Genomic DNA, 25,076 nt, shown 5'->3' on the forward strand with positions numbered 1-25,076 from the left:
ACGCCAGCAGACGACAGCGAGCGGAGGCAGCGGTGCACCTCTCCGACCCACCGTGGCATCCGAAATCACTTCACGTCTCAGTCGTCAGTCGACCCGCTTCGCTCCGGAGACTCATCCCCGGCCCTCCATCTGGGTCCAGGGTTTTTTTGACGGGAGATCGACCCACAATCCCGAGTCCCGACTCGTATCATCCACCTAGCCGGCCTCCAGGATGGCAGATCAGTGCAAGCTTTCAGCTGCTGCTGTAGCTGAATATGAAGGGAGGTCCTACGTGTTGAAGCTATATGGATACTCAAGTGCAAAGAGGCTACTCAAGTGCGGCGATCGAGTGTGTCACTTCTCCACCTTTCAGTGCCGGAGGGCATAACTGGGTTGTAAGGTTTTACCCAAACGGTGACTTGGCAGAAGATGGTGATTACTACATGGTTGTTCACCTGGTTCTTGATTCAGATAGTATGAGTGTGAAGGTGAAAATCCGATCGTTTATAGTTGTAAACGATTTGCAGCTATTCAATCTTGACATATATGATTCCCACTCAAAGGTTCCTCCATTCGCGGCCTCTTTGAGCGCGCTGCATGCTGTTGAGATGTATGTAATAGATGACTGTTTCAACGTGGTGTTTGATATAACTGTCATCAAGAATACTCTTGTTGAAAAAACAATGGGTCATCAATTTGTTGTGGTTCCGCCAAGCAACTTGCACCGGCATTTCGGCGACCTCTAGAGAGCATGGATGGAGCCGACGTGACCTTTCATGTCGGTGGTCAGAAGTTCATGGCTCATAGTCCTGTGCTCGCTGCTAGGTCATCCGTGTTCAAGGCGGAGCTCCTCGGCGCCATGAAGGAGAAACTCGGCAGTCCGATTGAAATCCATGAGATGGAAGCTGTTGTGTTCAAGTCCTTGCTCTATTTCATATACACCGACTCGCTGCCTCCTCTTGAGATCGATAGCAACCCAAGTAAAGCACGTTTAGATGTGACAACGACTAGCCATCTCCTCGTGGCAGCGGATAGGTACAACGTCGAGAGGCTAAAACTGATATGTGAGCACAAGTTATGCAACCACATTGATAGGAACATGGTGGCAACCAGTTTGGCATTAGCTGAGCAGCATAGTTGTACTGGACTCAAGGAAGCTTGTCTACAGTTCCTCGCTTCTCCCACCATTTTGGAGGCGATGATTGCAAGTGATGGCTACGAGCATCTGAAAACCAGTTGTCCATCTGTCCTCAAAGAGCTGGTTGCTAGGCTACTGCCGGATATAATGAAAGCGGCCAAGGATATTATCATGACCATTTAGTAGTTTGGTTCACGATCATCGCACATAAGTTAGTTTAGTATATAAGCATGCTTCAACTTAGTTCTCTTTGTATGGTTGCACGTGTGCCTTGGCCAAAAAAATGGCATCTATCTATGACTATAATGCAAGTAGAATGGGATTGATTCGGCATGGATCGCCTATGTTTTCTATTTTCCAATATTATTTAGTACTTAGTAGTTAGTAGTAAGGACTTCAACTGTTCAATCTATTGTGAAGCTCTGCTGATGTTCTTGTTGTCTTGTTTGCTGCTTGCAACTCTCTAGTTCTTTTTGCCCAGTTAAAAGCTAAGCTTCAATGCTGAATCATCCATTGTTTTTTCTGTTGCTTTTGGATCACATGAGTTTGGGCGAGTTCCTCATTGCACAAGAGAACTTGTTTATTCTGACCGACTTTGGAAGTGAAGATATCACCTCTTTTCCGTCCTTTTTCTTCATTGTAACATAGCAAAGGTTTGGGTGGGCTGAGATAGTCTCTTGCTATGAATTTCGAATTATGTTATCCTCATATTTCGAACTGGATCTGCTAGTATGAGCACGATTTTTCTGTTGGAACTTGGAAACCGTCGCGGGTGCACCTAATCTGCGATCTCGTATAAATGCTATTCTTCTACATAGGTTGTGTTAAATTCACACGGTCGGTCAGAATTCTGAGTTTTGTCCTGTGAAACTAGTACACGAGTGTATGTACATCCCATGTATGTATCTCTGACGGTGGTCGGTGACCTTTGCACTGAAACCTTTGATCCTGGCGCTCGATCGACGCCTTGCTGTTTACTGACACAGCGAGCGGGCTACTAACTCCAGCGGTTCATATTGCAGCATATGACGATCTATGCAGTTTCTGGCTTGCTATCTTGTTATCTTTCTTTTCCGAAAAAGGTCGTTCTTTATTAATTCATAATGAAGCATCAAGGGTATACAAAACACCATAAGCATACACTCGGCCTCTGCATAGTTACTAGTTAGGATGCACATAGCCAACACCAATAACACACACACACACATATAAAATCACACCAGCAGATAGCAAAACCGTATAAGACCAATGGTATGCCTACACGGGTGGACCGGTTCCTTACTTCCTTTGATTTGACTGCTTGTGGATTTCTCAACGCGAATGATCAGGTTCGCTAGTAACTGCATATGCATAGATCGAAGTTTTGATCTATGCAATTACCTGCGAACATTGCTGGACACGAAGAACCTTGGGCATAGTTTCTCCGTCATTGCTGGACAACAACGAACATGTCCAAGACACGACGTTGCTTGGACAGTATTGTTTCGTCGTCGCTATCGTAGGCGTTGCTGCTCCATGACGTAGACGCGCGCGCCTTACACGGGCGGTGAGCTGAAAGGTCGTTGCTCACTGGCTATCTTGATGCTACTGTTAGAGCGATCGCAAGTTTGGAGTGTCTGGAAGGGCTCTGGATTCAGGCCACCACCACCGCGCAACACGGACACAGTGGCGTCCATCGATTGCTGCATCCAGCTGCTGCACTGCATCTGCGCGCACATAGAAACGAGCTGATGATTTTTGTTATGTAGTACGTGTTTTGGCGTCTCGCCGTTCAGTGCAGATCGATATCTATCTTGTGTGTACCTACCTGACAACAAGCTAGTCCAGTGATCATGGACCTGCTGCGTGCTGAAAATCAAATGTCCCACTGAATTTCGCTGATAGATGCCTCCTTCTCTGATCACCAGACAACAAACTGCATGCAGTCATGCACGTACGCGTGGCTAATGCCTCTGGGCTATCATCAATAGACATCGATGTGCACTGAATGGAATTGTGGCACTTAAGAAAGCTCACTGACGATCAATCCATCGATTTCGTTCCATGTTGGCCAACAGCAGCCTCAATCTGTCAGCATAGAGGCAATGACTCCGCTTACTTGGTCAGGCCAATAGGCCATGTATAATACTAGTACTAGTAGCGGTATTATACATGCTTTTCAGCTGGTATACGTACGTACGTCTACAGTAGCTGAGCTATCAGGACGTGAGTACGCCCTCCAAATATCACCTCTGCGGCACCAACACTACTGCGACCAGCGGTGAGGTGAAAGGTCGTCGTTGCTGGATCACTCGATCGGCTTGAGATCTGCATGCATGAATGCATGCCACTGTTAGAGATGGATCACTGTTGGCCGCCACCAACACACCATGCAAACAGTGGCGTCGATCACCACTCCACACATGCTTGCAGACAAACAGAGCCCGATCTGATCGGATCGCCGCCTAATTTCGCCGTACGAGTACTGGAATTGTGTCGACATGTGTTGGCGTCCCGCCATCCACATGAACTGCAGTGCAGTGCATTCCACAAGGAAAGGGGCATCTTTCGCGCATGCATGCACTCGATCGACAAGCCAAGCCATGGGAGAAAATGTAGCTGAAATCCAAATGTGCCGCTGCTGATTTTGGTCTGGCCACCCGATGGCGATGGGATGGGGCAAATCGACCAAGTCATTCGTGTAGAAACGTGCAATGCTGTTGTTTTTCGTGGCAGTGAAGAGGTGGGGAATCAATGTAGCTGCAGTAGGTTTTTGAAGACCAAATTTGATGTAACGACGACGACTACTTGTTCAGTGTTTCAGGCCTCCTTTGGTTTGAAGGAATTTTGTAGGATTTTCATAGGATAGAATTTCTATAAGAAAAATTCCTTTATAGCTCTTTGGTTTGTAGGAATGAAATCCTATTTCTATGGAGGAATTCTTCCTATCCTCCACATTTCATAGGAAAATAAACATTAGCCTAGACTCAATGGAAAAAATCCTATGGTGTGAATCAAAGGGCATCTCATTTTCTATTTCTATGCATAGGATTTGAGATGCATATCATCTCATTTCCCATGACTTTCCTATTCCTATAATTTTTTCAATTCTATGAATCAAAGGAGGCCTCACTTTTTTTTCAGGTAGGCCTGACATTGGCATGGCAGGGATGGAACGATTGGACGTTTTGGCCTGGCCCCCCATGCAAAGCTCAAAGGACTCCAGATCTACACGTTCAGGTTTGTCTAAAAAAAAAACTGCACGTCCAGGCGATGTCCATGTTCAACGACAGTAGCTTCACGCTCCCAGCCCTAATTATAGTAGAGCAATTTTGTGCAATTAACTCTCTCTCTCTCTCTCTCTCTCTCTCTCTCTCTCTCTCTCTCTTCGTGTCAAAAAAAACTCTGCCTCTCTCTCGTGGTCATACAGATTGGTATTCTGAATTTAGAGAGGTGCACGTACGGACGAGGTGAAAGCAGCCTGTGTACCTCTAGGAAATTGTTAAGAATTGGCCCGCCGGCTTGATTGTCCCGCAATAAAAAAGGGAATGAGAGTCAAGACGTGGATTTAAAAAAAATGTTGTCTTTTCCACCACATGAACGTGTGTATGCCGTATGCCTGCATGTCTGTCGTCAAAATATAGTACCTAGGGGTGCGCGTAGACAGAGGGAGAGACGCGACCAAATCGATCGTAGAGAACGTCTTGCTGTCGTAGTGTGATCTGCTCATCACCAATGAGCAGGATGTTGTAGAGTAGTACTACGTCTACGTAACCGCCAGCGTTTGAGCTTCAGTTTCAGTGCATGCTTTGTGCGTGCGTAACTGTTACAGGGTGACAATAACACCATTTTTATTTTCGAGTTGGACAATGACACTTCCTTGATCGAGTTTATTCTTGGAAGCTTCTTCTTCTTTCTTCTGTTGTGAGGCCGCCGGCCGGCACTTTGGCAGCAAGCAGAGCCTATCCAATTTGCACGGGACGAAGCAGAGCCGTCAAGATTCGGATCAACACTAGGGCGGTTATTATCTTGTAATAATATCTACTCGACTCGTAGTGGCCTAGTGGTTAGATAGACACGAATAACGAACTGACCGAATAATTATAGACTAGTCCGTCGCTGTCTGACGGGCCGGCCACCAACCGTGCCGGTGCAGGAGCGCCCGAGGAGAGGAGAGAAGAGCAGACCGGCGACTCGCGGAAGGAACGCGCGCCGGCGTGGATTAATCAATCAGTTATTTCAGCGGTCGGGTCAACCACGGAGGCCCGGCCCGGCCCAGCCGCTCGCCAAGGAATAGTTGAGCGCACTCACGGGAGGAGCGAGTGACGCCGACGCGTGAGTTCGATCCGTCGTCTCTTCACCGCGGCCACCTCGTGTGACTTGAGGACGGAGGCGACGCGTGCAGACTCTCCAGGCGGCACCGTGCACTGGCAGTGCACGCACGCACGGGCTGGTGTGGTGACCGCGTCTGCTTGGCTGACGACTCGTCCGATCGGTCTCCACCCTCCGGCCAGCACATCGAGGTTCGGCGCGTCGCACGTACGTACGCCAGTGGCTCCACCCGGCCAAGTTCACCGGAGACGATGGAGTCGTGCAGCTCTCTCGACCACCCATCTTCTCGGCTGTCGGCACGTTACGTAGCCGTATGATTCCTGCATCCTGCCGACGGACAATTGCCCGGCCGGAAAAACAACGGTGCTGGCTCGGCTTGGGACTACGACTACGAGGAACGTCCGTTGGTTCGCAACTGGACTGGGTCTGAATGAACCTCACGGGTGGGTCCTTTCTATCCACATCCGGCGCGCCCATGAGTACGCTAGTGACGACGTGGACGTTGTTCACTGAAATTGCTGTCGATAAGTAACTGTACAAGTAGCCCTATATGTTGATGTCGTGGTAGCAGATCATGGTGATGTAGCCGTGATCAAGGTAGTTGTGGTCGGTAGTGTAAGTCGTCTGTTTGACACGAGAAAAATATCTAAGGACTTCGCGAGAAGGGAAGGGGAGCATATTTCTCTCTTGCGCCAGGGAAAGAAGAAAAGAAAATTTGCGGGTGTGCCAGTGTACCATAGTACACAAAGAAAAGGGTACGGGAAACAAGTATTTCATTAATCTCTTTGGAGAAACAAAATGACAAGATCCCATAAACAAAAAGTGCGCGCGGCCGGCCTGACTGTGGCGATTGCGGTCTCCTGGTTCCCGGGACCTCGGAAGGCTCCCGGTTAATTACTCCCGCGGGTTGCTCCACGGGATACCTCCAATTAAGCCGTGTGGTCGTCTTCATCGTCTTCGCTTCGCGTTCTCCATGCATGATGATGGTGGTGTGTATGGGCGACGGCAGAGCCCGTGTCCTCGTCAGTACACGCGCCGTATGTAGTGTGGCCTTAGCGGTGGCCGCGCCCGCCCTCGCCGTCGTGCCTCGTCGGTCTTGGCGGCGTTAGAGTAGTTGGTGCTGGGGTAGCATGGGTCATGCTCAGCTTAGACTTCTCGACGACCGGTTACTTCATCAGGGTGTGCGAGGGGCTACACCTTGCGGGAGTACTGGTTTGGGGAGACCGGCGTCAGTGTAAACACTAACACACGCTCACATGGGCGTGGCCGGGGTGGTTGGCACCTTGTCTCGGCTAGACGCCGAGTATTCGGCAGTCCGCCAAGACAAAGGGGGCCGCCTCACGATGCCGTGGAAAGGTAGCGTTGTAGAGGCCGCGTCGCCTTGGGCTGGTGCTACGCCAAAGGGTGACCTGTACGCCGTCGATGCCGTGGACCTGTACGCCAAGGACCTGTTCGTCACGGTAGGTGCGCCTCTCGAAGGAGGGACCAGCCTTGTACTGTGTCGCTGCAAACTTTGGTTTGACCAGAGATCTGTACGCCATGAAGGGGGAAGCAAGTCCCAGGCCGCGTCATCACCGAGCTCCGGCTCCGCCCCACCGTTTCATCCGGGAAGCAAGACACCAAACCTGTGCACCGCGATAGGAACGCCATGAACCTGTTCGCCACGGTAGGTGCACCTCTCGAAGGAGGGACCGGTCTTGTACTATGTCGCTGCAAACTTTGATTCGACCAAAGATCTGTACGCCATGAAGGGGGAAGCGAGTCTTGGGCCGCGTCATGACCGAGCTCCGGCTCCGCCCCGCCGTCTCATCCGGTAAGCAAGACACCAAACCTGTGCACCGCGATTGGAACACCATGGACCTGTGCACCGGTGTCCTGTTCGTTGTAACATGTGCATCGTGATCCTCTGGAAACATCAGCTTCATCTCCATGTAGTCGTTGTGGACGGTCCGTGCGTCGCCACCGGCCTTGTGTGCTTGCATGAACCGTGGTTTCCCTGATGCGATCTGCGTGCGTGCGTCGTCTCACGGCTGCCTGCACTGTACCTGAATGTGCGTGGATAGATGATGGATGAGATGCGATTTCTGGATACAGAAGGTGTGCGGGCGTGAGTACTGGGCGCGTAGATGGATGATGGATGGATGTGTGCTACGTGATGGATGGATGTGTGCTACGTGATGGATGGATGTGTGCGTTGGTGAATATGGATAGATCTACTGATGGATGAATGTGTGCGTTGGTGAATGGATGGATCTGTGTGTTGGTGAATGGCGGCGGCCTTGCGGTGTCTCCCTCCCCGGTTCCTTTGTTGCCTGGATTTCTGCAAAATAGCTGACAACGCATAGAAAAAAAAAAGATTATTGTGACGTCCTTGCCGTAGTCGTCGCTGCGTCCCTCTTGACGCATGCGCTGCTGCCATGGGCGCGTCCTCCGATCTACGAGACGCTGCCATCAGGACACATCCCCGCTTCGTGGGCTCCTCCTATATGTGTGTTTGCGCCTCTCTCTCCTGCGAGGGTTCGCTTCTCCTGCCTACGAGAGCTACGAGTATTGCCCCCCGCGTGATCTCTTTCCTTCCTTCTCCGTCACGGTCGGCGACGCCTCCGGTATGGCGCTACCGCGAGCGTCTCACACCGACCTTCGCGTCCTTCGATCAGGCCACGTGTGAGTTGCCAGTGCCCTCGCGTCTTGCCATCACCGCCGAGCTCTTCAGGTGTTTCTGCATTGCGTGTGTGAGGTTCTGGTGTTGGCTTCTCCCTCCCCTAGCGTCCTTAGCCATCCTGCAAAATAGATGATAACATAAAGGTCATTGCTTGATGGGCGCGTCTCGTCGTTGACGCCGCCGCCACGGGGGCGTCTTCTTCCACGTGGTTTCGCCGGCTGCCTCTTGCTTTGCTTTGGTGCGTGAGATGTGTTCGTAGGCTGGATCTCCCCCCTCTGGCCGTGCCGTGAGCCCTGGTAAAACAACGACAAAGAAAAGAAAGAGGGTGATGAGGGTGTCGTTGCCACTGCCGATGCGCCGGCCAAGATCGGGCAGCTTCCGAGTCGTCCTCCTGCCGGGCGTTGCCGTTCTCGTCGTCTGATCGGCCCCGGCGGCGCCGCAGCAGCATCTTTTATGTACGTCTCCTCCGGCAAGATGCCAACTCCATCGACGCTGCCGCACGGGCGCGTCTCCTCCTGCGTGTCTCTCGATGCCTTCCTCTCTGGCCGTCGTCCTCTCCCCGTGCGTGACCCCTTCTGCCGGTCGTGCTTTGTATCTGTATATATAGGAAGCACGGTGGCTAGATGGATGGCGACGCGCAGCAAGGCCCACGGCCGTTCGGCTGTTGCCGATATTCTTGGACGGGATATGGACTGCAACTAATCCATCTACCTTCGTTGCTTATCCCTTCATTATTTTTCTTGGCGCATACTTCTGCAAAAACAAAACCCCACATACATACCAAATATCTTCTCCCGTGTATTGCTTACCCTTCTCCTTTTTTGGTTGCGTAAATATGCGGGTATTCGGAGATGTATAAATACGCGTATACGGGTACTCAAAGAGAGTTATGTATATATCTATAAGTTATCTCACGCGTGCATGGTATAGACGTGGATTTGGCCTTCCAAAGTGTAAGCCTGCATGTATGTAAGACTATACCACCGAGTATCTAGTGCAAGTATACATTAGTTAGTAACGTGAGCAAAACTCAAAGTGCATGCATGCACGTACAGCCGAATCGAGGATTGCCTATTGCGTATATGTATGTGCATGTACACCCGATCATAGATGTGTATAACTTGCACTGAAAAAGAAACTAAAATTAAACTTAGATTTTCTGAAAGCAGGAAGTGCAAAAACACGTCAAACATCGTCATGGATGATTAAGCCGCACAAAGCCTGAGGCGCAAAAAAAATGCGCATTGACGTCAGACGGTGTCGTCAATGATGAGAACGCAGGTTTTGCCAGGATCTGAGAAAACCCATCGAGCACATATCGATTTTGCTAGGACGGTGTGGTCGTGAAAGTGTTGACACTGTAGTGGCGCTGTGTCAATACAGTCGTGCTGTTATGAATGACGTCGTCGTAGCGCGGTCATTGCCATCGACAAAGTCGCGTCTTACGAAAATGACTATCAGAGGACGCTATGTGTCCAACTTGTGGACGAGGTGGCTGTGATGCGTTGACAAAGATGTTGGTAAACACCACATTGATGAAGATCTTGGCGATAAAGTGTCGACGATGGTGTTGCAGCGGCATGTCGATGATAATGCATCGCTTGAAGGCGTCCCTTATGACGACAAAGCGTCAACGCCGTGTCGTACCTGAGAAGTCAATGAAAAATTGCACATCCTTCGACACCGGCCTGGCGTGTGGTTGGTGCATGTTGTTGTCATTTCTCGTAGATGTCCTCGATGAAGATGTTTCTTTTTCTTTCTCTAGACCTGATGTACATCTTGATGTCCATACGAAAAGGGTCGGCTCGATGTAGAGGTGTCGGTGCAGATCGCTCGGTGTTGGTGTGGTCGTTTGGTCGTGTGGAGAAGCATAGGCGGCCTCCGTATCCAATGCATCCGTCTAGTGCGGTCGTTTGGTTGCGTCGTAAATGTCCGGACGTAGTTTGTCATTCAATACGGTTCTGCATGGACCCGCCAACGTGTCTGAACGTCAATTTTCCTGCAAACTAAAGACAAACAAATGGAACTTTGCGGCGGTCCGGAGATCCATCTAGCCTATGAAAAGGCACCACGTATCATTTGTACTCTGCATACGAAGGTACTCATAAGGATAAAAATAAAGATCCATAGGCATTAAGGGTGCACCACTGTGCCCTTTGCCACTAGGCTACGACCTAGTTCTCACACATAAGGATAAAATGTGTGTGCATGTGTTTGTATATATAATTGTATGTGTAAGTGTATGTGAGGACCTGTGTTTTTTTGGGAAGATCACAACTCAAGAGGGAACACAACTGTTTGGTTGGTTCACAACTTTCGTCTCTGGTTGACTTGACCGACTTGAAAACTGAAATAATGTGTCGACAAAGGAAAAAGGAGCTAGAACGGGCTCGCCTAGCTACCGAATCTTTTTCATTGGTAATGCTAATGCGACAGGACAAACTTGTTTTTGGGGTTTGAGTTTCCAAGGACGAGAAGGAGACAGTTGATAATTTTCTTTCAGATTCGCTGGAATTCGGTGACGTGCACACTAGTGGTCCGCAACGATACTTGTGCTAAATTGTATACTCGGTTTAATCATTCGATCAAATCAGAGTGTGTTTCTTCTGGTTTTGTTTAATAATAACTCGTTCTTCATTATGGGTCGTGTTCCAGAGGCCTGAAAAAAAAAATACAAACATCCTGTCGAGAAGAGTACACGCACGAACCCCTGAATCTGAATGAAAGAAAAAGCCTGCGAAACCCTTTGATTCGGCAAGCTGCCTCTCCTTTTATCGATCAAACAGACGCTGGTCGACGGAACAATAATACTGCTGTACTGAAATTCTCTAATTGTGCGCAAGTACTAAATCAGTAGTTAATACTTATATTGAAAAACTTGCTGAATTCCTTCCGTCCCAATTTCATGCGAACATTTGTTGATTCTGGTTGGACTCCTCCACCCGGCCGACTGTATGTCCAGACGAACAATGTTGGTGGACATTTGTAGACGGAAATTCGGCGATCCGTTTTCAGATATGCCCTAATCAATCTGTCCGCACAAAGCGGACTAGTCAGAAAGCCTACTAGTGCTGATCTCGTCTGGCTCCCAGCTCGAAAAATAGTGTGTTGACCAAGACTTACTACATTGCGGACTCCAGTTCACACGCGCTCTGCCTGCCTGCTGCGGTTCTTCTTGGTCTTTTCTTTCCCCTTTCCCCCACGCCATCCTTCAAACCTCCCTCCCTACTCTACTCTCTAGGCTCTAGCGTGACTTGTTCTGGCACTACTGTAGTTCATAGTGTGCCCTGCCTTGTCCACGCACTCCCCACCTCACCGGAAGCCCAGGCCCAGCTACTGCCGAGCCGACGCCCGTTTCGAATCCAACAGCCGTGATGTCTCCCTGCTCTGCTCTCTCTGTTTCCTCCTCTGCAGACTGCAGATTGCAGTTGTATTTTATTTTTATTTATTTTTTGAAAAGGAGGATCACAACGGCCTCTATATCAGACTGATGCATGCAGCCATAGATCGTGGTCGTATGACTGACGTCGGCGACGATTCACAGGAGGTGGTGCGGGCGCGGCGAGGAGCGAAAACACCGGCACGGGGCGGCGGCGGAGAACCCTATGGGAGGAACGACCAAGATGATACCATGTAGACAGAAAAGTTTGCAATAGAATAGACGTCGTATTGATGGGGTGCTGGTGCACGTATATACTCCGGCGAGGAGTATAATTATAAGCGAAGACCTCAACCATACAAGACTAGGAGATGGGGCACAACTCCAATATACATGCAACACAAAATACAACTCAACAGTCTCTCATTTAATTAGTTAAACGATTGATCGATCTGGAAATTGAAATAATCGTGGTGAGCAAAAAAAAAAAAAAGATGAACTAGAGCTAACTACCGAATCTTGTGCATGGGTAGTGCTACCGCGACAGGAGAAACTTGTTTTGGGGATTGAGTTTCCGAGGAGCAGCAAGGAGACATGACAGGCGAGACAAACAGCTGCTCGCAGATTTGATAAGCAGTTTTCTTCCAGATTCCATGGAATCGGGCCGGTGACGTGCACACAAGTACTACTCCAGTCTGCAACGATAGTGGTGTTAAATTGTATACTCGGTTTAATCAACGATCAAATCAGAGGGCCGTGTTTCTTCTGGTTTTGTTTATTGACTCCTCGTGATCAATCATGCATGCATGCGTCCGTCGTGTTCCAGAATCCTGGACAAACACCAAACATATCCATCCTGGCCTGTGGAGAAGAGAAGAGCACGCACCACCACCCCTGAATTCAGAAAGGCTGATGATGGGTGACTGAAACCCTTTGATTCGGCAAGCTGCTTTTTCTCAACCAAACAGACGCTGGCGGCATACGTGTGGTCGACGGAACAATAAGGCATGTATAATGATGGCATATGGATACATATGTCTCATGACAAAAAGTAATTTGACGCATCTATATTAACTTTTTCCTCCAATGCAAGCTATCATTAGTGGACCTCATTAAAAAATAGAAAATAAAGACTCTAGTATACATGCATCTCTACTTTTCACTCCAACCTTTTCAGGTTTTGTCACCGGGCTACACTTTTTCTCTTCAAGCACCCGCCTCATGGAGAGGATCTCGCTTCCCTATCCGAACCTATTTTACGGCATATCCGATCATACATGGCATGCGAGGCATCACCTTGAAGCTATGCATTGTACATGCCATAATATGACTACTACTCCAATTCTGCATATAATTGTGTGTAATGCTTGTTATTATACTCTAGTACTAATGAGCACTTTAGGGGGTGCTAAATTACTGACTATTATTAGTCATTGCTAATGATGAGGCGCTTTCTTGCGGTTAGCCCTGAGCCCCTGTGGCCGAGTCAACTCCTAGACCAAGTCCTCAAGAGGAAAAACAGCGTCGAGCAAAGACAATAGCATTGTCATCGTCTGATCTAGGAGAGTGAATATAGGGTTTCCCCGAAGCATGTTGGGTAGGGACAGGGGATTGCAACACCAATGCCTCCAACAAAGACGGTGCCTGTAGGTCCTGCCATCGACGACACCAACCACAACCAGCGTACGACTTTCGCCGACAGCCTCACTCGCCCAACTCTATGACCCGGCCAGCCCATCCGGCCTTACCACCCCCATGACACGCCGGCCACCGTGCACATCTCGCCCTTGCAACACAGCATGCAGCAAGGACCTCCCACCGCAGGCTGTCGAGAACCCAGATTTTTTTTTTTGAAACGGAGGCAAAAGATTTGCCCCATATATTAAATAAGGAGAAGATAGAGTTGTCACAAGAGCCGAACGCACGACATGACAATTATTCTCGCAATATAATGTCCCCTAGCTTTCTAGCACCCGCGGTGATCCATAGCTTTGCCTCGTCGAGGACCATTTGAAGAAGGATGGTCGGTGGAGCACTCTTGTGGCGGAAGACTCTGGCATTCCTCTCATTCCAAACGGACCAGGAGACGAGCATAGTGAGAGAGGCCATTGCTCGTCTATTGGGATTCTGCAAGTCAGTTCGCTTCTCCCACCATTCCTTCACCGAGCCAGCAAGATGCCAAGTGGTGGTGTCCATGTGCACAAGTCCCAACTTGTCAATGAGCATCCTCCAAAGCCTAAGAGTGTAGCGGCACTTGAAGAAAAGGTGGACGCCAGACTCTTGCTCCCTTTTGCAAAGTTGACAAAGGCCGTAGTTGGGCCAGCTGCGCCTGGCCAACCTGTCTGCAGTCCAAATCCGGTCTTGTAGAGCCAGCCACGAGAAGAATTTAACTTTGGGTGGAGCCCAAGCTTTCCACACCATGAAATCCATAGGGGAGAGAATCAACCCAAGGAATTGATCCTTGTAGGCAGAGGATGCCGAGTAAATCCCGACGCTGGAATGCTTCCAGGTGATATCATCCTCGGCATGCTCGTCAAGGTGGACCTCATTCACGAGCATCCAAAGAGAGAAGAACTCGTGAACGATGGCAGCGGTGATGGGCATGTCAATCTTGACCTTCAGTATCCATGCATTCCCTTTAAGGGCCTCACGCACCTTCCAATTCTTTCTCCTGGAGGCACCGAAGATTAGCGGGGCAATGTCCTTGGGTTTGCGCCCAAGCAGCCAAGGAGAGTCCCAAAAAGGCGTTTTGGCACCATTTCCAACAGCAATCGTGGTTGAGGCATAGAAAAAATTCAGGTCCTCCTCTGAGCATGGGTTACCAAGCCCCACCCAAAGCTTGCTGGGCTCCTTCCATTCAAACCATGGCCATCTTAGTCTCAAGGCATGGGCGAACTTGTCAGTGTTTAGTACCCCAAGGCCACCATACTCGCGAGGACGACACACCACCTCCCAGTTGACCTTGCATTTGGCACCCGTCGTCTTATCCGAGCCAGACCACAGAAATGCTCGCTCAATCTTGTTGAGGTTTCGTAAAGTGCTCGGCAGCACAACGAGAGGCGTGATGGTGTACACCGCCTGGGAGGAGACAACCGACTTGACCAGAGTCGTACGGCCGATGGTGGTAATATTTTGGCCCTCCCAAGTTACCAACTTTCCAGCCGCTTTGTCTTCAAGATATTGGAAATCCACTTTCCTAAGCTACCAGACCGAGAGTGGGAGTCCCAAATATTTCATAGGGAAAGAAGCTCTTGCAGCCGGCATGCCATGAAGGATATGGTCCAAGTCAAGGTGGTTGCAGCGAATGGGCACAACAGAACTTTTGTGGAAGTTGGTGTGGAGGCCCGTGACCTCGCCCAAACTCCTTAAGATAGCAGAGAAGTTCTCGATGTCCCTCTTGATCGGATCCAGGAAAACAGCTGCATCATCCGCATACAAAGAAGTTCGCACCATGGCACCACGACCACGAAGCTTGCGGAGAAGGCCTCGGTGTGTTGCAAGATCAAGGATTCGACGAAGCGGGTCAATCGTGAGGACAAATAGGAGCGGCGAGATTGGGTCCCCTTGCTGAAGCCCTTGGCCATGCCTGATGGGAGGGCCTGAATTTGCTTGGGAAGCCCAAGCGCTGCAAGAGGTCCATAATGTATTCCCATTTGACGGAATCAAAAGCCTTTCTAATGTCAAGCTTGAAGAGGAGGGCAGGGGTCTTGCACTTGTGGAGCCGACGAGCCATGTTCCGCACGTACATAAAGTTGTCATGGATACTCCTCTTTTTGATGAAGGCACTCTGAGCATTGGAGACGAGGCCATCCATGCGAGGAGCAAGCCGCAAGGAGAGGACCTTGGCGATGATTTTGGCGATAGCATGGATGAGACTAATAGACTTGTAGTCAGCTATCTCCTCTGCACCATCCTTCTTTAGCAAAAGCACAACATTGGCAGAGTTCACCCACTGTAGGTTGGCAGTGTGAAGAGAGTCGAAGTTTTGGATGACCCTCATGATGTCAGGTTTAATGAACCCCCAACATTTCTTGAAGAATAATCCGGTGCAGCCGTCTGGCCCAGGAGATTTATCAGCCGGCATCTCCTTGATGGCCGCCCACACCTCCTCCTCGGTGATGGGAGCATCAAGGTCCTGCAAGTCATGCTGCTCGAGGTGAAGGTCATCCCAGCAGAAATCCTTGCTGCTCAAACCCCCCCTTCTCATGACAGCGGAGAAGTCGTCATGGACGATTTTTTCCTTTGCCACATGCTCAGTTACCCATCCGAGGTCATGCTTGATCCTGCAGATATGGTTCTTTCTTCTTCCAGCATTGATGCGGCGGTGGAAGAATTTTGTGTTAGCGTCACCATCCTCGAGGTTTGCAATTCTAGCGCATTAGCTCTTTCGAGCTCTCTCGAGGACCGCCAAGGAGATTACCCTCCTCTTCAGCCGCGAACGCAAATCAAGCTCCTCATTAGACAAGGGCCTCTCCTCCTGGGCAATGTCAAGACGAAGGATGATGAGCAAGGCCGCATGAAGCTGGATTTTGGCCTTGGAGAACAGCTTGCTCCATTCGATGAGACGAAACGCGGTTTTCTTGAGCTTGTGATGCAGGACCAGAAAAGGCTCAGAGTGGGCCACATGCTCATCCCATGCCTTGCGTGCAATCTCAGCAAAAACCGGCAGGGAAGCCCAGAAGTTCTCAAATCTGAAAGTCCGCGGTCTCTTGGGACCCTTGTCATTGGCGAGAAGGAGAGGACAGTGGTCCGAAAGGGACGAACACAAGGCATGAAGCACGTGGGAATTAAAGGTTGTAACCCAATCAGCATTGCAGAAAAAGGAATCAAGCTTGCACAAAGTTGGGTTGGCCCTCTCGTTGCTCCAAGTGAAACAACGGTTTTGAAGGTGGATCTTCTTAAGCTCGCAGGATTGCAGAGCGGCACGGAAGCGGGTAATTCTACTTCGGTTGATGTTTCTTTTGTTTTTATCCCTGGCTCGGTAGATTTGGTTGAAATCACCCAAAGCAAGCCAGACCATTCCTGACAAAGGCTTGTGACTGATCAACTCGGCAAAGAATGCCTCTTTGCAAGATGAGTCGGTAGGTCCATAGACCGAACTCGCCTTGAAGCACACGTCAGACGCACGGATACGCACCATCGCCGAAAGGCCGTAGGTCGAAGCAACTATGTTGGTCACGTCAAGGAGATTTTCATCCCACAGCATGAGGATGCCTCCTCTGGTGCCGATAGCCGGCCGCTGTGCGAAGCCAGAGAGGCGGGTACCACCGAGGGAGGCAGCAATGAACTGATCAACCGAAGCAAGCTTCGTCTCCTGGAGGCAAACTAGGTGGCAAGAGGTGTTGTCAAGAGATGCCTTGACCGTGGCCCGCCGGTCCGGACAATTTAATCCGCAGACGTTCCAGCTCAAAGTGTTGATGGCTTGCATTATCATGGGAACACAAAGTCGACCCTCGCATTTGACCAAAGGCCATCCACGGCACAAACATAATTTTTCCAGACCTGAAGTCTGATGCTTTTACCCCTGATACAAGGCCCATGGCCAACATTAGTACCAGCACACACCCGAATACAAGCTGGGGCATACCCCAGGTCAACAGCTGCAAATAGCACTAACATGGAACTAACTAGCCCTACAGCAACACACACAGGAACAACTCAAACGATGGCCAGCTACGACCCCGCTTCATCCTGGTCCACTCCCAGGTCCATAGCGCCAACACCCCCATGGGCAAGCAGGGCATCTTCCGCCTCCTTAGTAGCACTGTCATCAAGCTTGAGGAAATCTCTCATTGCTGTAATAATTTCTGAGGGCAGTTGCTCCTTGAACTTCTCCATGAATTGAGCCAGAGTGGCCTCAGTAACATCAGCTCCATCCTTGGTGATGCCAAAGTTGCGACAAACTAGGCGCTCAGCCACCTTAGCCGCAGGAGCAGCCAAAACAGCTCCAGAAGAAGGCCTAGTCCTTTGCAGCGACAGACCACCCTTAGTGGAGATTCTGACCCCTTCCAGCGTCTTTCATCTGGCCGCAGGCAGCCTGGGTGGGGGGGAGGCCGGCTGCCTGGGTGAGGCAGACAACGGCGAGGGCAACAGAGCAGGCTGACGCGCAAGAAAGAGCAGCTCCAGAGGCTCGACAACATCGCCAGGCACCACCAGTCCCTCCAAACAGGTCGGCAGTCCATCATCTAGCAGTCGGGCAGGAGAGGGCGTGCGCTGCGGCTCACCAGCACAAACCAAGGGTGGCGTGGGGGAGGCATCAAACCCAGGCGGACGTCGTGGTGAGGCCGACAACAAAGGGTGCTACAGGATCGTTGGTGAGCAGAAGTCGATGAGCGCCAGGCTTAACTCATGGAAGCTCTGCAGCACAGCCCGGGACTCATTGCGCTTGGAGGGTGGGGGCGTCCGCAAAACCGACGTAGGCGACAAGGGGGGCGAAGACGGCGGCATGAGAGCATCCCTGGACCGCAACCTGGAAGTAGCGGGGGAGGGCAGCCTTGCCAGGCTTCGCCCACGCACAGCAGCATCCACCATAGGTACCATAGGCACATGCTCGACGGCCAGAGCAGCAACAACACATGAGGAGCCAGAGCCCACCAGAGGGATGGCAGCAGGGTCACCCGTGGTGTGGCGACGCCCATCACGGCCTCCCTGCCGCCCATCGCGGTCGCCGTCGCAGCCACCCCGGGTACTCTCGCGGTGGTCGTCACGTGGGGCGCGGGAGAGCCTCCTGCGAATACGGTCGCCCCACCCATGACGGCTCCTGGACTGGTTCCGCCCAGATTGGGTTCTGCTACCTATGGATCTTCGTCTGATCGCGCTCTCCGGCGCTAGCACACCACCCACATGCACCGAACGCCACTACCTTCCGACAGCCGCCATTGTAAGGGCAAGTCCTCTGTCAAATCTGCACCTCGCAGGGCTAAAAACAACCCAGAACAGGCACATCCGCGACCGCCCTTGTACTACCGCAACCATCCCGCGTCGGCCACCATGTGCACTCCACTGTTTCCTCCAGGCCCACCACTCCGTGCGGATATACGCTGAACTCGCCGCGGGAGTGACGACATCCGGTCACTAGCCCGCAATGCACCGGACATGTTTGGCCATAGCTCCCGCCCGACGCCCATGGCCATGCACCAATGACGAGCGTGCACACCACCGTGCCATCTAGTTGCATTGACCAGCACCGACTCGACGCCGCATCGCCTCGCCCACCGATGTGCAAAGATGCCCCACGCAACCTGCCTCACGAGTGGGAAGGGAAGGCCCCCCTCCACCATCTCCGTCAGACAAAGCCCACACGGTGACAAGGGGAAGGGATTCATGCGGGTTGACTTTCCGACGACTAGGGTTCTCACCCAAAGTTATAGACGAAGAGTGACCCGGGGCGTTTTCCTGAGTGGGTCAGCTCTGTTGCTACTCCAGATGACCGCTAGTGGTACTCCCTTTGTTTCTTTTTACTCTGTGTATTAGGTTGTTTGAAGTGAAACTTGCTAAAGTTCGACCAAATTTATATAAAAAATGTCAACATGTACAGTGTCAAATAAATATAATATAAAAATATATTTCACAATGGATATATTGATTTTGTATTGTGCATGTTAATAATTTTATGTACAAACTTGGTCAAACAAGCGTAAGTAAAAAAGAAAACGAAGAGATTAGAGCATCTATAAGGAACCTCCTCAAATGTCCATGAACGCGTCAGGTCGGTGACCAGACTAAATGAAGGCGCGTGGACGCGCCCGGTCAATCCACCTTGTAGGACGCGGCTCATCCGAAACCACCATTTCTCTTTTTCCATCTTCATCTCTACCAATCACATGCAAGTGATTGGACATACGAGAAGAAAAATGAGGACTATGAATGCATGAACGAACAAATAAGGCCTCAAAACAGACACGCTCAAACACTAATCGGGAGCGTTTGCGGACGTTTGGGTGGGCGAATTTGCTAGGTACGATAGTAGATGCTCTTTTTTAGAGCGAAGACGCTTGCCCGACCTTAGGATTAGGTTGTAGATGCTCTCACCAATAGATAATGTAGATGTAAAAATAACTAACCTTTTCATTTTTCCAGGCTAAAAAACCCATCCCAACAGATGATGTAGATGTAAAAACAAATTACATCTGCACCTCCAAGAGATGTAAAACAGCCGGTCGTGTGCCAGCCGCCTTCATTTTCATTCCCCTGTTTGACTGACGCCCGTCCGCCTCCGTCGCCGACAATTCTGGCCGGAATTGTTACCGTCGTCGCCCGTTCGTCCATCCCCGCCGCCCGCCAAGGACCGCCGATTTGAGTGTGTCCCCCCGCCACGCCGCTCACTCACTGCACCACGTTGCCGCCTGATCCGGCCGTCAACCACCCCTGCCACCCCTCCGCTGCTCCTTGCCTCGTATCGCCGCCCCGATTCGCCATCCCCGCCGCCTCGTTGGTCCTCGGCCGTCGCCCCCAAGCAAAGCCGCTGTCCACCCTGAAGCTCCCTCGACGCCGCCGCCCCGGTTCACCATCTTAGCCGCTCCAACGCTCCTTGATCGCCGCACACACGCACAGCCCCCGCCGCCGCCGCCCAGCCGCCACCCCGTTTCTATTTTTACATCTCCAATTTGTATCATACTATATTGGAGTTGCACTTTTATATCATCGATGTACATTATCCGTTAGAGTTACCTCTTTTTTTAATATAGAAGATGTAGAATGCACCTTTTGATGATGTAAATTCTACATCTCCTAGTTTTATAAATTTGCTGGGAGACGCTCTTACTAGGCTATGAGCTGGAAATGCAGTGTGTTGACCAAGGAAGAAACCACCGTGGAGTCGTCGGCCTGCAATGCAACTTTGTGTGTCCAGTTCAGACGCGCTTGTCGTCGTAGTGGAATTCTGCCTGCTGCTGCGATTCTTCTCCCCCCTGCTGTTGCTGTTGGCTTCTTTCCTTTCCCCCCACGCGTTCAAACCCAACCACCCTCGCGACTTCTTCTTCTTCTTCCATTGCTACTGTACTAGCTAGTGTGTGCCGGTCAAACGCCAGGTCCACGCACGCGGCCGGCTGCTCCACCACAGTGGAGGTGGAGGTCCCAACTCTCAAGTGTGGGTGCCGATCCGACGCCCATTTCGAATCCAACGCCGGCGATGCGAACCAGAGTAACCTGCTCTGTTTTCTCCTCTGCTCCTCTGCGGCTGAGGAATTCCATCGCCATTCCCCAATTCTCCAAACCAAATGTCCGACGATTATGAATGCAACACACGGAATTGTTAATAAACCAACGAACGAAGACATGTTATTATTGCCCATCAGACCATCACGGATTAAACCGCTAGCTCTATGTACAGAGAGAAAGAACACGCAGAAAAGGAACGAGCTAAGCTATCGGATCGGATCGGCTCGGAAGATCATAAGCAATTAACGCAAGGTTAACCGCTCCACAACTAATCATCGGTCGGGTCGGGTCGGGTCGGGTCGGTTCATCTCAGCGCCGCCACGGCCCGCCTGTTGTTGCCTCGCCCGCCGGCGCCGTTGCCGTTGCCGCACTTGTTCTTATTGTTCCTGTTGACGTTGTCGGCGGCGGGTGCGGGGGCGAGGGGCGCGGCAAGGTGGAGCTCCAGCTCCAGCCCGTAGAGCACGCCGGCGAAGCTGCCGACGCCCTGGCCCTGCCTCCTGCTGCCGCCGGCGAAGTAGACCTCCCGGATGCGGCGGAAGACGTCCCAGGTGAGCGCGGCGTCCGACCCCGCCTGGTGGGACATCCCCGCGGCGCGCCGCACGCCCAGCTGCGCCGCCAGGGCGTCCAGCCCGCCGTAGAGCCCGGCGCAGCTGTCCATGACGTGCCGCGCGTCGTACACCTGGTCGCCGAAGAAGACGCGCACCAGGCCCAGGAACTCGGGCAGCGTGCGCGGCAGCTTGCGCCCCATGAGCAGCTTCACCAGGTACCCGAAGTCGTAGGCCGAGTGGAACGTCACCCACGTCGCGCCACCGGAGCACACCAGCCCCGACGACATGAGCAGCGCCGCCAACACGCGCGCGTCCACGCCCTGCCTCCGCTGCTTCGCGAAGTCCAGCCCGTGGCCCGCCAGCAAGGCCACCGAGCTGGGGTTGTGGCGGTGCACGCGCGGGTCGAACTCGCGCAGGTTGATCTCGAACGCCACCGCCGGCGCCGCGTCGGGGGACGCCGCGAACGCCAGGCCCACCTGGATGAGGTGGAGCGCGTCCACGTTCGCCTTGAGCGCCGCGTACCGCTCCGACGGGGTCAGCGTCGCGTGGTGCTTGCTGGGGCAGTGGATCACGCCCGGGAACTCCGTGTCCATGGACACGTACGGGAACCGCTCCGCCACCTGCCGGATCGCCTGGAACTCCGACTCCACGTTGTTCGCCCACACCTGCCGGATCATCAGCCTCCCCTCCCCCCCGGCGGCGGCGGCCTCCGTCTGCAACTTCATCGCGGCGGCGGCGGCGGTTTAATCTTTCTTCGCTGTATGTGATCGGATCGAGTGGCGGTGCGCCGGGCTCCAAGATCGATCGATCGATGGATCTTCTTTGCTGTAGTCGGAGTTGGATTTGGGGGATTGGGGCGACGACGGCGAGGGTTTTATAGGGTGGGATTCGGGGATGGGGATTCCAGCCGGGCGCTGCGAAAGGAAGGAGAAGGCGGCGGGTGCGCGCCGAGATTCGTGCACGGTGGAACGGACGGCGGATGCGCGGGGTGACAGCGCGTTTATGGCGTGCGCGATTTGCCAATCATTGTTGCTCCAAGCGTGTCAAGTCTGACCAGACGAGGAAGGTATTATATTTCCCTTCTTTTTCTGGTAGTCTGGCTATGTATCTATGTATGTATCTGGATGGGATTCAAGAAAGGTGGACTCCGTCTGTACTAAACTATGGCACTAGGTTTTGTATTTTAACACGTGATGTTATGTAATGCCGCCTTCCGGAATTACGCAGGGTTTTACTCGCAACGCTCTCGCTTTTAATGGGAGAAGATTGTTGGGCTTTAACACAAACACTTATCTGCTTTGGTCGGTACTCGGTGGTGTCGTTCTTCATGAAGGGATACATGTAATTGTCCACGTGGAGTACACATTGGGACACTTGCCACACGAAAATATAGTGCTCGGTTTTCTATTCTGACACGTAAAGCGGTTTTCTGAAATTACCCAGTGTTCTACTCGTAACGCCCTTGCATTACTGGGAAAAGATTGGAGAGATTTAACGCCATGTCGCCGACCATTATCTAGTTTGGTCGGTGGTGTCTATCTTCGTAAAAGGATAGATGGGCATGTCCATGTGGAGTATGCAAGGACACTTGTCGCACAAAAATATGACGCTTGTCACATAAAGCGGTTTTAAAAAACAAAGCAATGTTTTACTCGAAACGATGTCACATTAATGGGAAAGATTGTTGAAATTTAACGCCAGCCCTTATCTAGTTTGGTCGGTGTTGGAATTTAACGCTTGTATTTCTCTTCTTTTTCTTGGTCGTCTCACTATGTATCTATGTATCCGGATAGAATTCAATCGAGGTGGACTCGGTCTACACTAAAATATGGCACTAGGTTTTGTATTTTAACATGTAAGGTAATGCCATCTTCCGGAATTTCGCACGGTTTTACTCGCAACGCTCTTGTTTTCAATGGGAAAAGATTGTTGGACTTTAACGCAAACACTTATCTGGTTTGGTCGGTGTACTCCGTGTTGTCGTTCTACGTGAAGGGATACATGTACTTGTCCACGTGGAGTACAATTGGGACACTTGCCGTACGAAAATATGGCGCTCGGTTTTTTATTCTGACACGTAAAGGGGGTTTCTGAAATTACACGGTGTTGTACTTGTAATGCCCTTGCATTAATAGGGAAAGATTGTTCAGATTTAACGCCAGACCTTATCTAGTTTGGTCGATGGTGTCTTTCTTCGTGAAGGGATATATGTACGTGTCCACGTGGAGTACGCAGTGACACTTGTCGCATGAAAATATGACACTCGATGCTCTATTTTGACACGTAAAGCGGTCTTCTAAAATTCCGCAGTGTTTTACTCATAACGCTCCTACATTAATAGGAAAGGATTGTTGAAGTTTAACGCTAGCCCTTATCTTGTTTAGTCGGTGGTGTCTATCTTTGTGAAGGGATATATGCGCTTTTCCACGTGGAGTACGCATGGACACTTGTTAAACGCAAATATGACGTTTGGTTTTCTATTTTGACACGTAAAGCGTTTTCTAAAATTATGCGGTGTTTTACTCATAACACCCTCGCATTATTGAGAATATATTATTGAAATTTAACGCTAGCCCTTATCTAGTTTGGTCGGTAGTGTCTATCTTTGTAAAGGGATACATGTGCTTGTCCACGTGGTGTACGCAGCGACATTTGTCGCACAAAAATATGACACTCGGTGCTTTATTTTGACACGTAAAGCGGTCTTCTGAAATTCTGCAGTGTTTTACTTAGAACGCTCCTGCATCAATAGGAAAGGATTGTTGAAGTGTAACGCTAGCTGATGACCCACAACTATATAGGGGATCTATCGTAGTCCTTTCGATAAGTAAGAGTGTCGAACCCAACGAGGAGCAGAAGGAAATGACAAGCGGTTTTCAGTAAGGTATTCTCTGCAAGAACTGAAATTATCAGTAACACATAGTTTTGTGATAAGGTAATTTAGAATCGGCAACAAGTAATAAAAGTAAATAAGGTGTAGCAAGATGGCCCAATCCTTTTTGTAACAAAGGACAAGTCCGGACAAACTCTTATATAAAGGAAACCGCTCCTGAGGACACACGGGAATTATCGTCAAGCTAGTTTACATCACGTTCATATGATTCGCGTTCGGTACTTGGGTGCTGTCCTTCCTTGGACAAGTATCCCATTTATGATTAACCCCTATTGCAAGCATCCGCAACTAGAAAAGAAGTATTTAGGTAAACCTAACCATAGCATGAAACATATGGATCCAAATCAGCCCCTTACGAAGCAACTCATAAACTAGGGTTTAAGCTTCTGTCACTCTAGCAACCCATCATCTACTTATTACTCCCTAATGCCTTCCTCTAGGCCCATACAATGGCGAAGTGTCATGTAGTCGATGTTCACATGACACCACTAGAGGAGAAACAACGTACATCTCATCAAAATATCGAACGAATACCAAATTCACATGACTACTTATAGCAAGACTTCTCCCATGTCCTCAGGAACAAACGTAACTACTCACAATTCTGAAGGAAATATGCCCTAGAGGCAATAATAAAGTTATTATTTATTTTGTTATATCATGATAAATGTTTATTATTCATGCTAGAATTGTATTAACCGGAAATATAATACATGTGTGAATACATAGACAAACATAGTGTCACTAGTATGCCTCTACTTGACTAGCTCGTTGATCAAAGATGGTTGAGTTTCCTAGCCATGGACATGAGTTGTCATTTGATTGACGGGATCACATCATTAGGAGAATGATGTGATTGACTTGACCCATTCCTCTAGCTTAGCAGTAGATCGTTTAGTATGTTGCTATTGCTTTCTTCATGACTTATACATGTTCCTATGACTATGAGATTATGCAACTCCCGTTTATCGGATAAACACTTTGTGTGCTACCAAACGTCACAACGT

At 50.5% G+C, this 25,076-nt stretch overlaps 1 protein-coding gene and 1 pseudogene across 1 annotated transcript; one reads left to right on the forward strand and one right to left on the reverse strand.

Annotated features, from left to right (window-relative positions):
* The first annotated feature begins 211 nt into the window (after window positions 1–211).
* On the forward strand, window positions 212–1,300 carry LOC119352453 (annotated as a pseudogene).
* A 19,422-nt stretch (window positions 1,301–20,722) lies between these two features.
* Window positions 20,723–22,053, reverse strand: LOC119357194 (probable CCR4-associated factor 1 homolog 11). The gene has a single exon (XM_037624184.1). It carries the CDS (start codon window positions 21,899–21,901, stop codon window positions 20,933–20,935), a length of 969 nt encoding a protein of 322 aa, XP_037480081.1. The 5' UTR covers window positions 21,902–22,053; the 3' UTR covers window positions 20,723–20,932.
* Window positions 22,054–25,076: the final 3,023 nt, after the last annotated feature.

The sequence above is a fragment of the Triticum dicoccoides genome, chromosome 2A (assembly GCF_002162155.2).
Source record: "Triticum dicoccoides isolate Atlit2015 ecotype Zavitan chromosome 2A, WEW_v2.0, whole genome shotgun sequence".
In the NCBI taxonomy this organism is placed as follows: domain Eukaryota; kingdom Viridiplantae; phylum Streptophyta; class Magnoliopsida; order Poales; family Poaceae; genus Triticum; species Triticum dicoccoides.

Coding starts and splice junctions, on each gene's coding strand:
- LOC119357194 (XM_037624184.1), bottom strand. CDS start 21,901: ATGAAGTTGCAGACGGAGGCCGCCGCCGCCGGGGGGGAGGGGAGGCTG.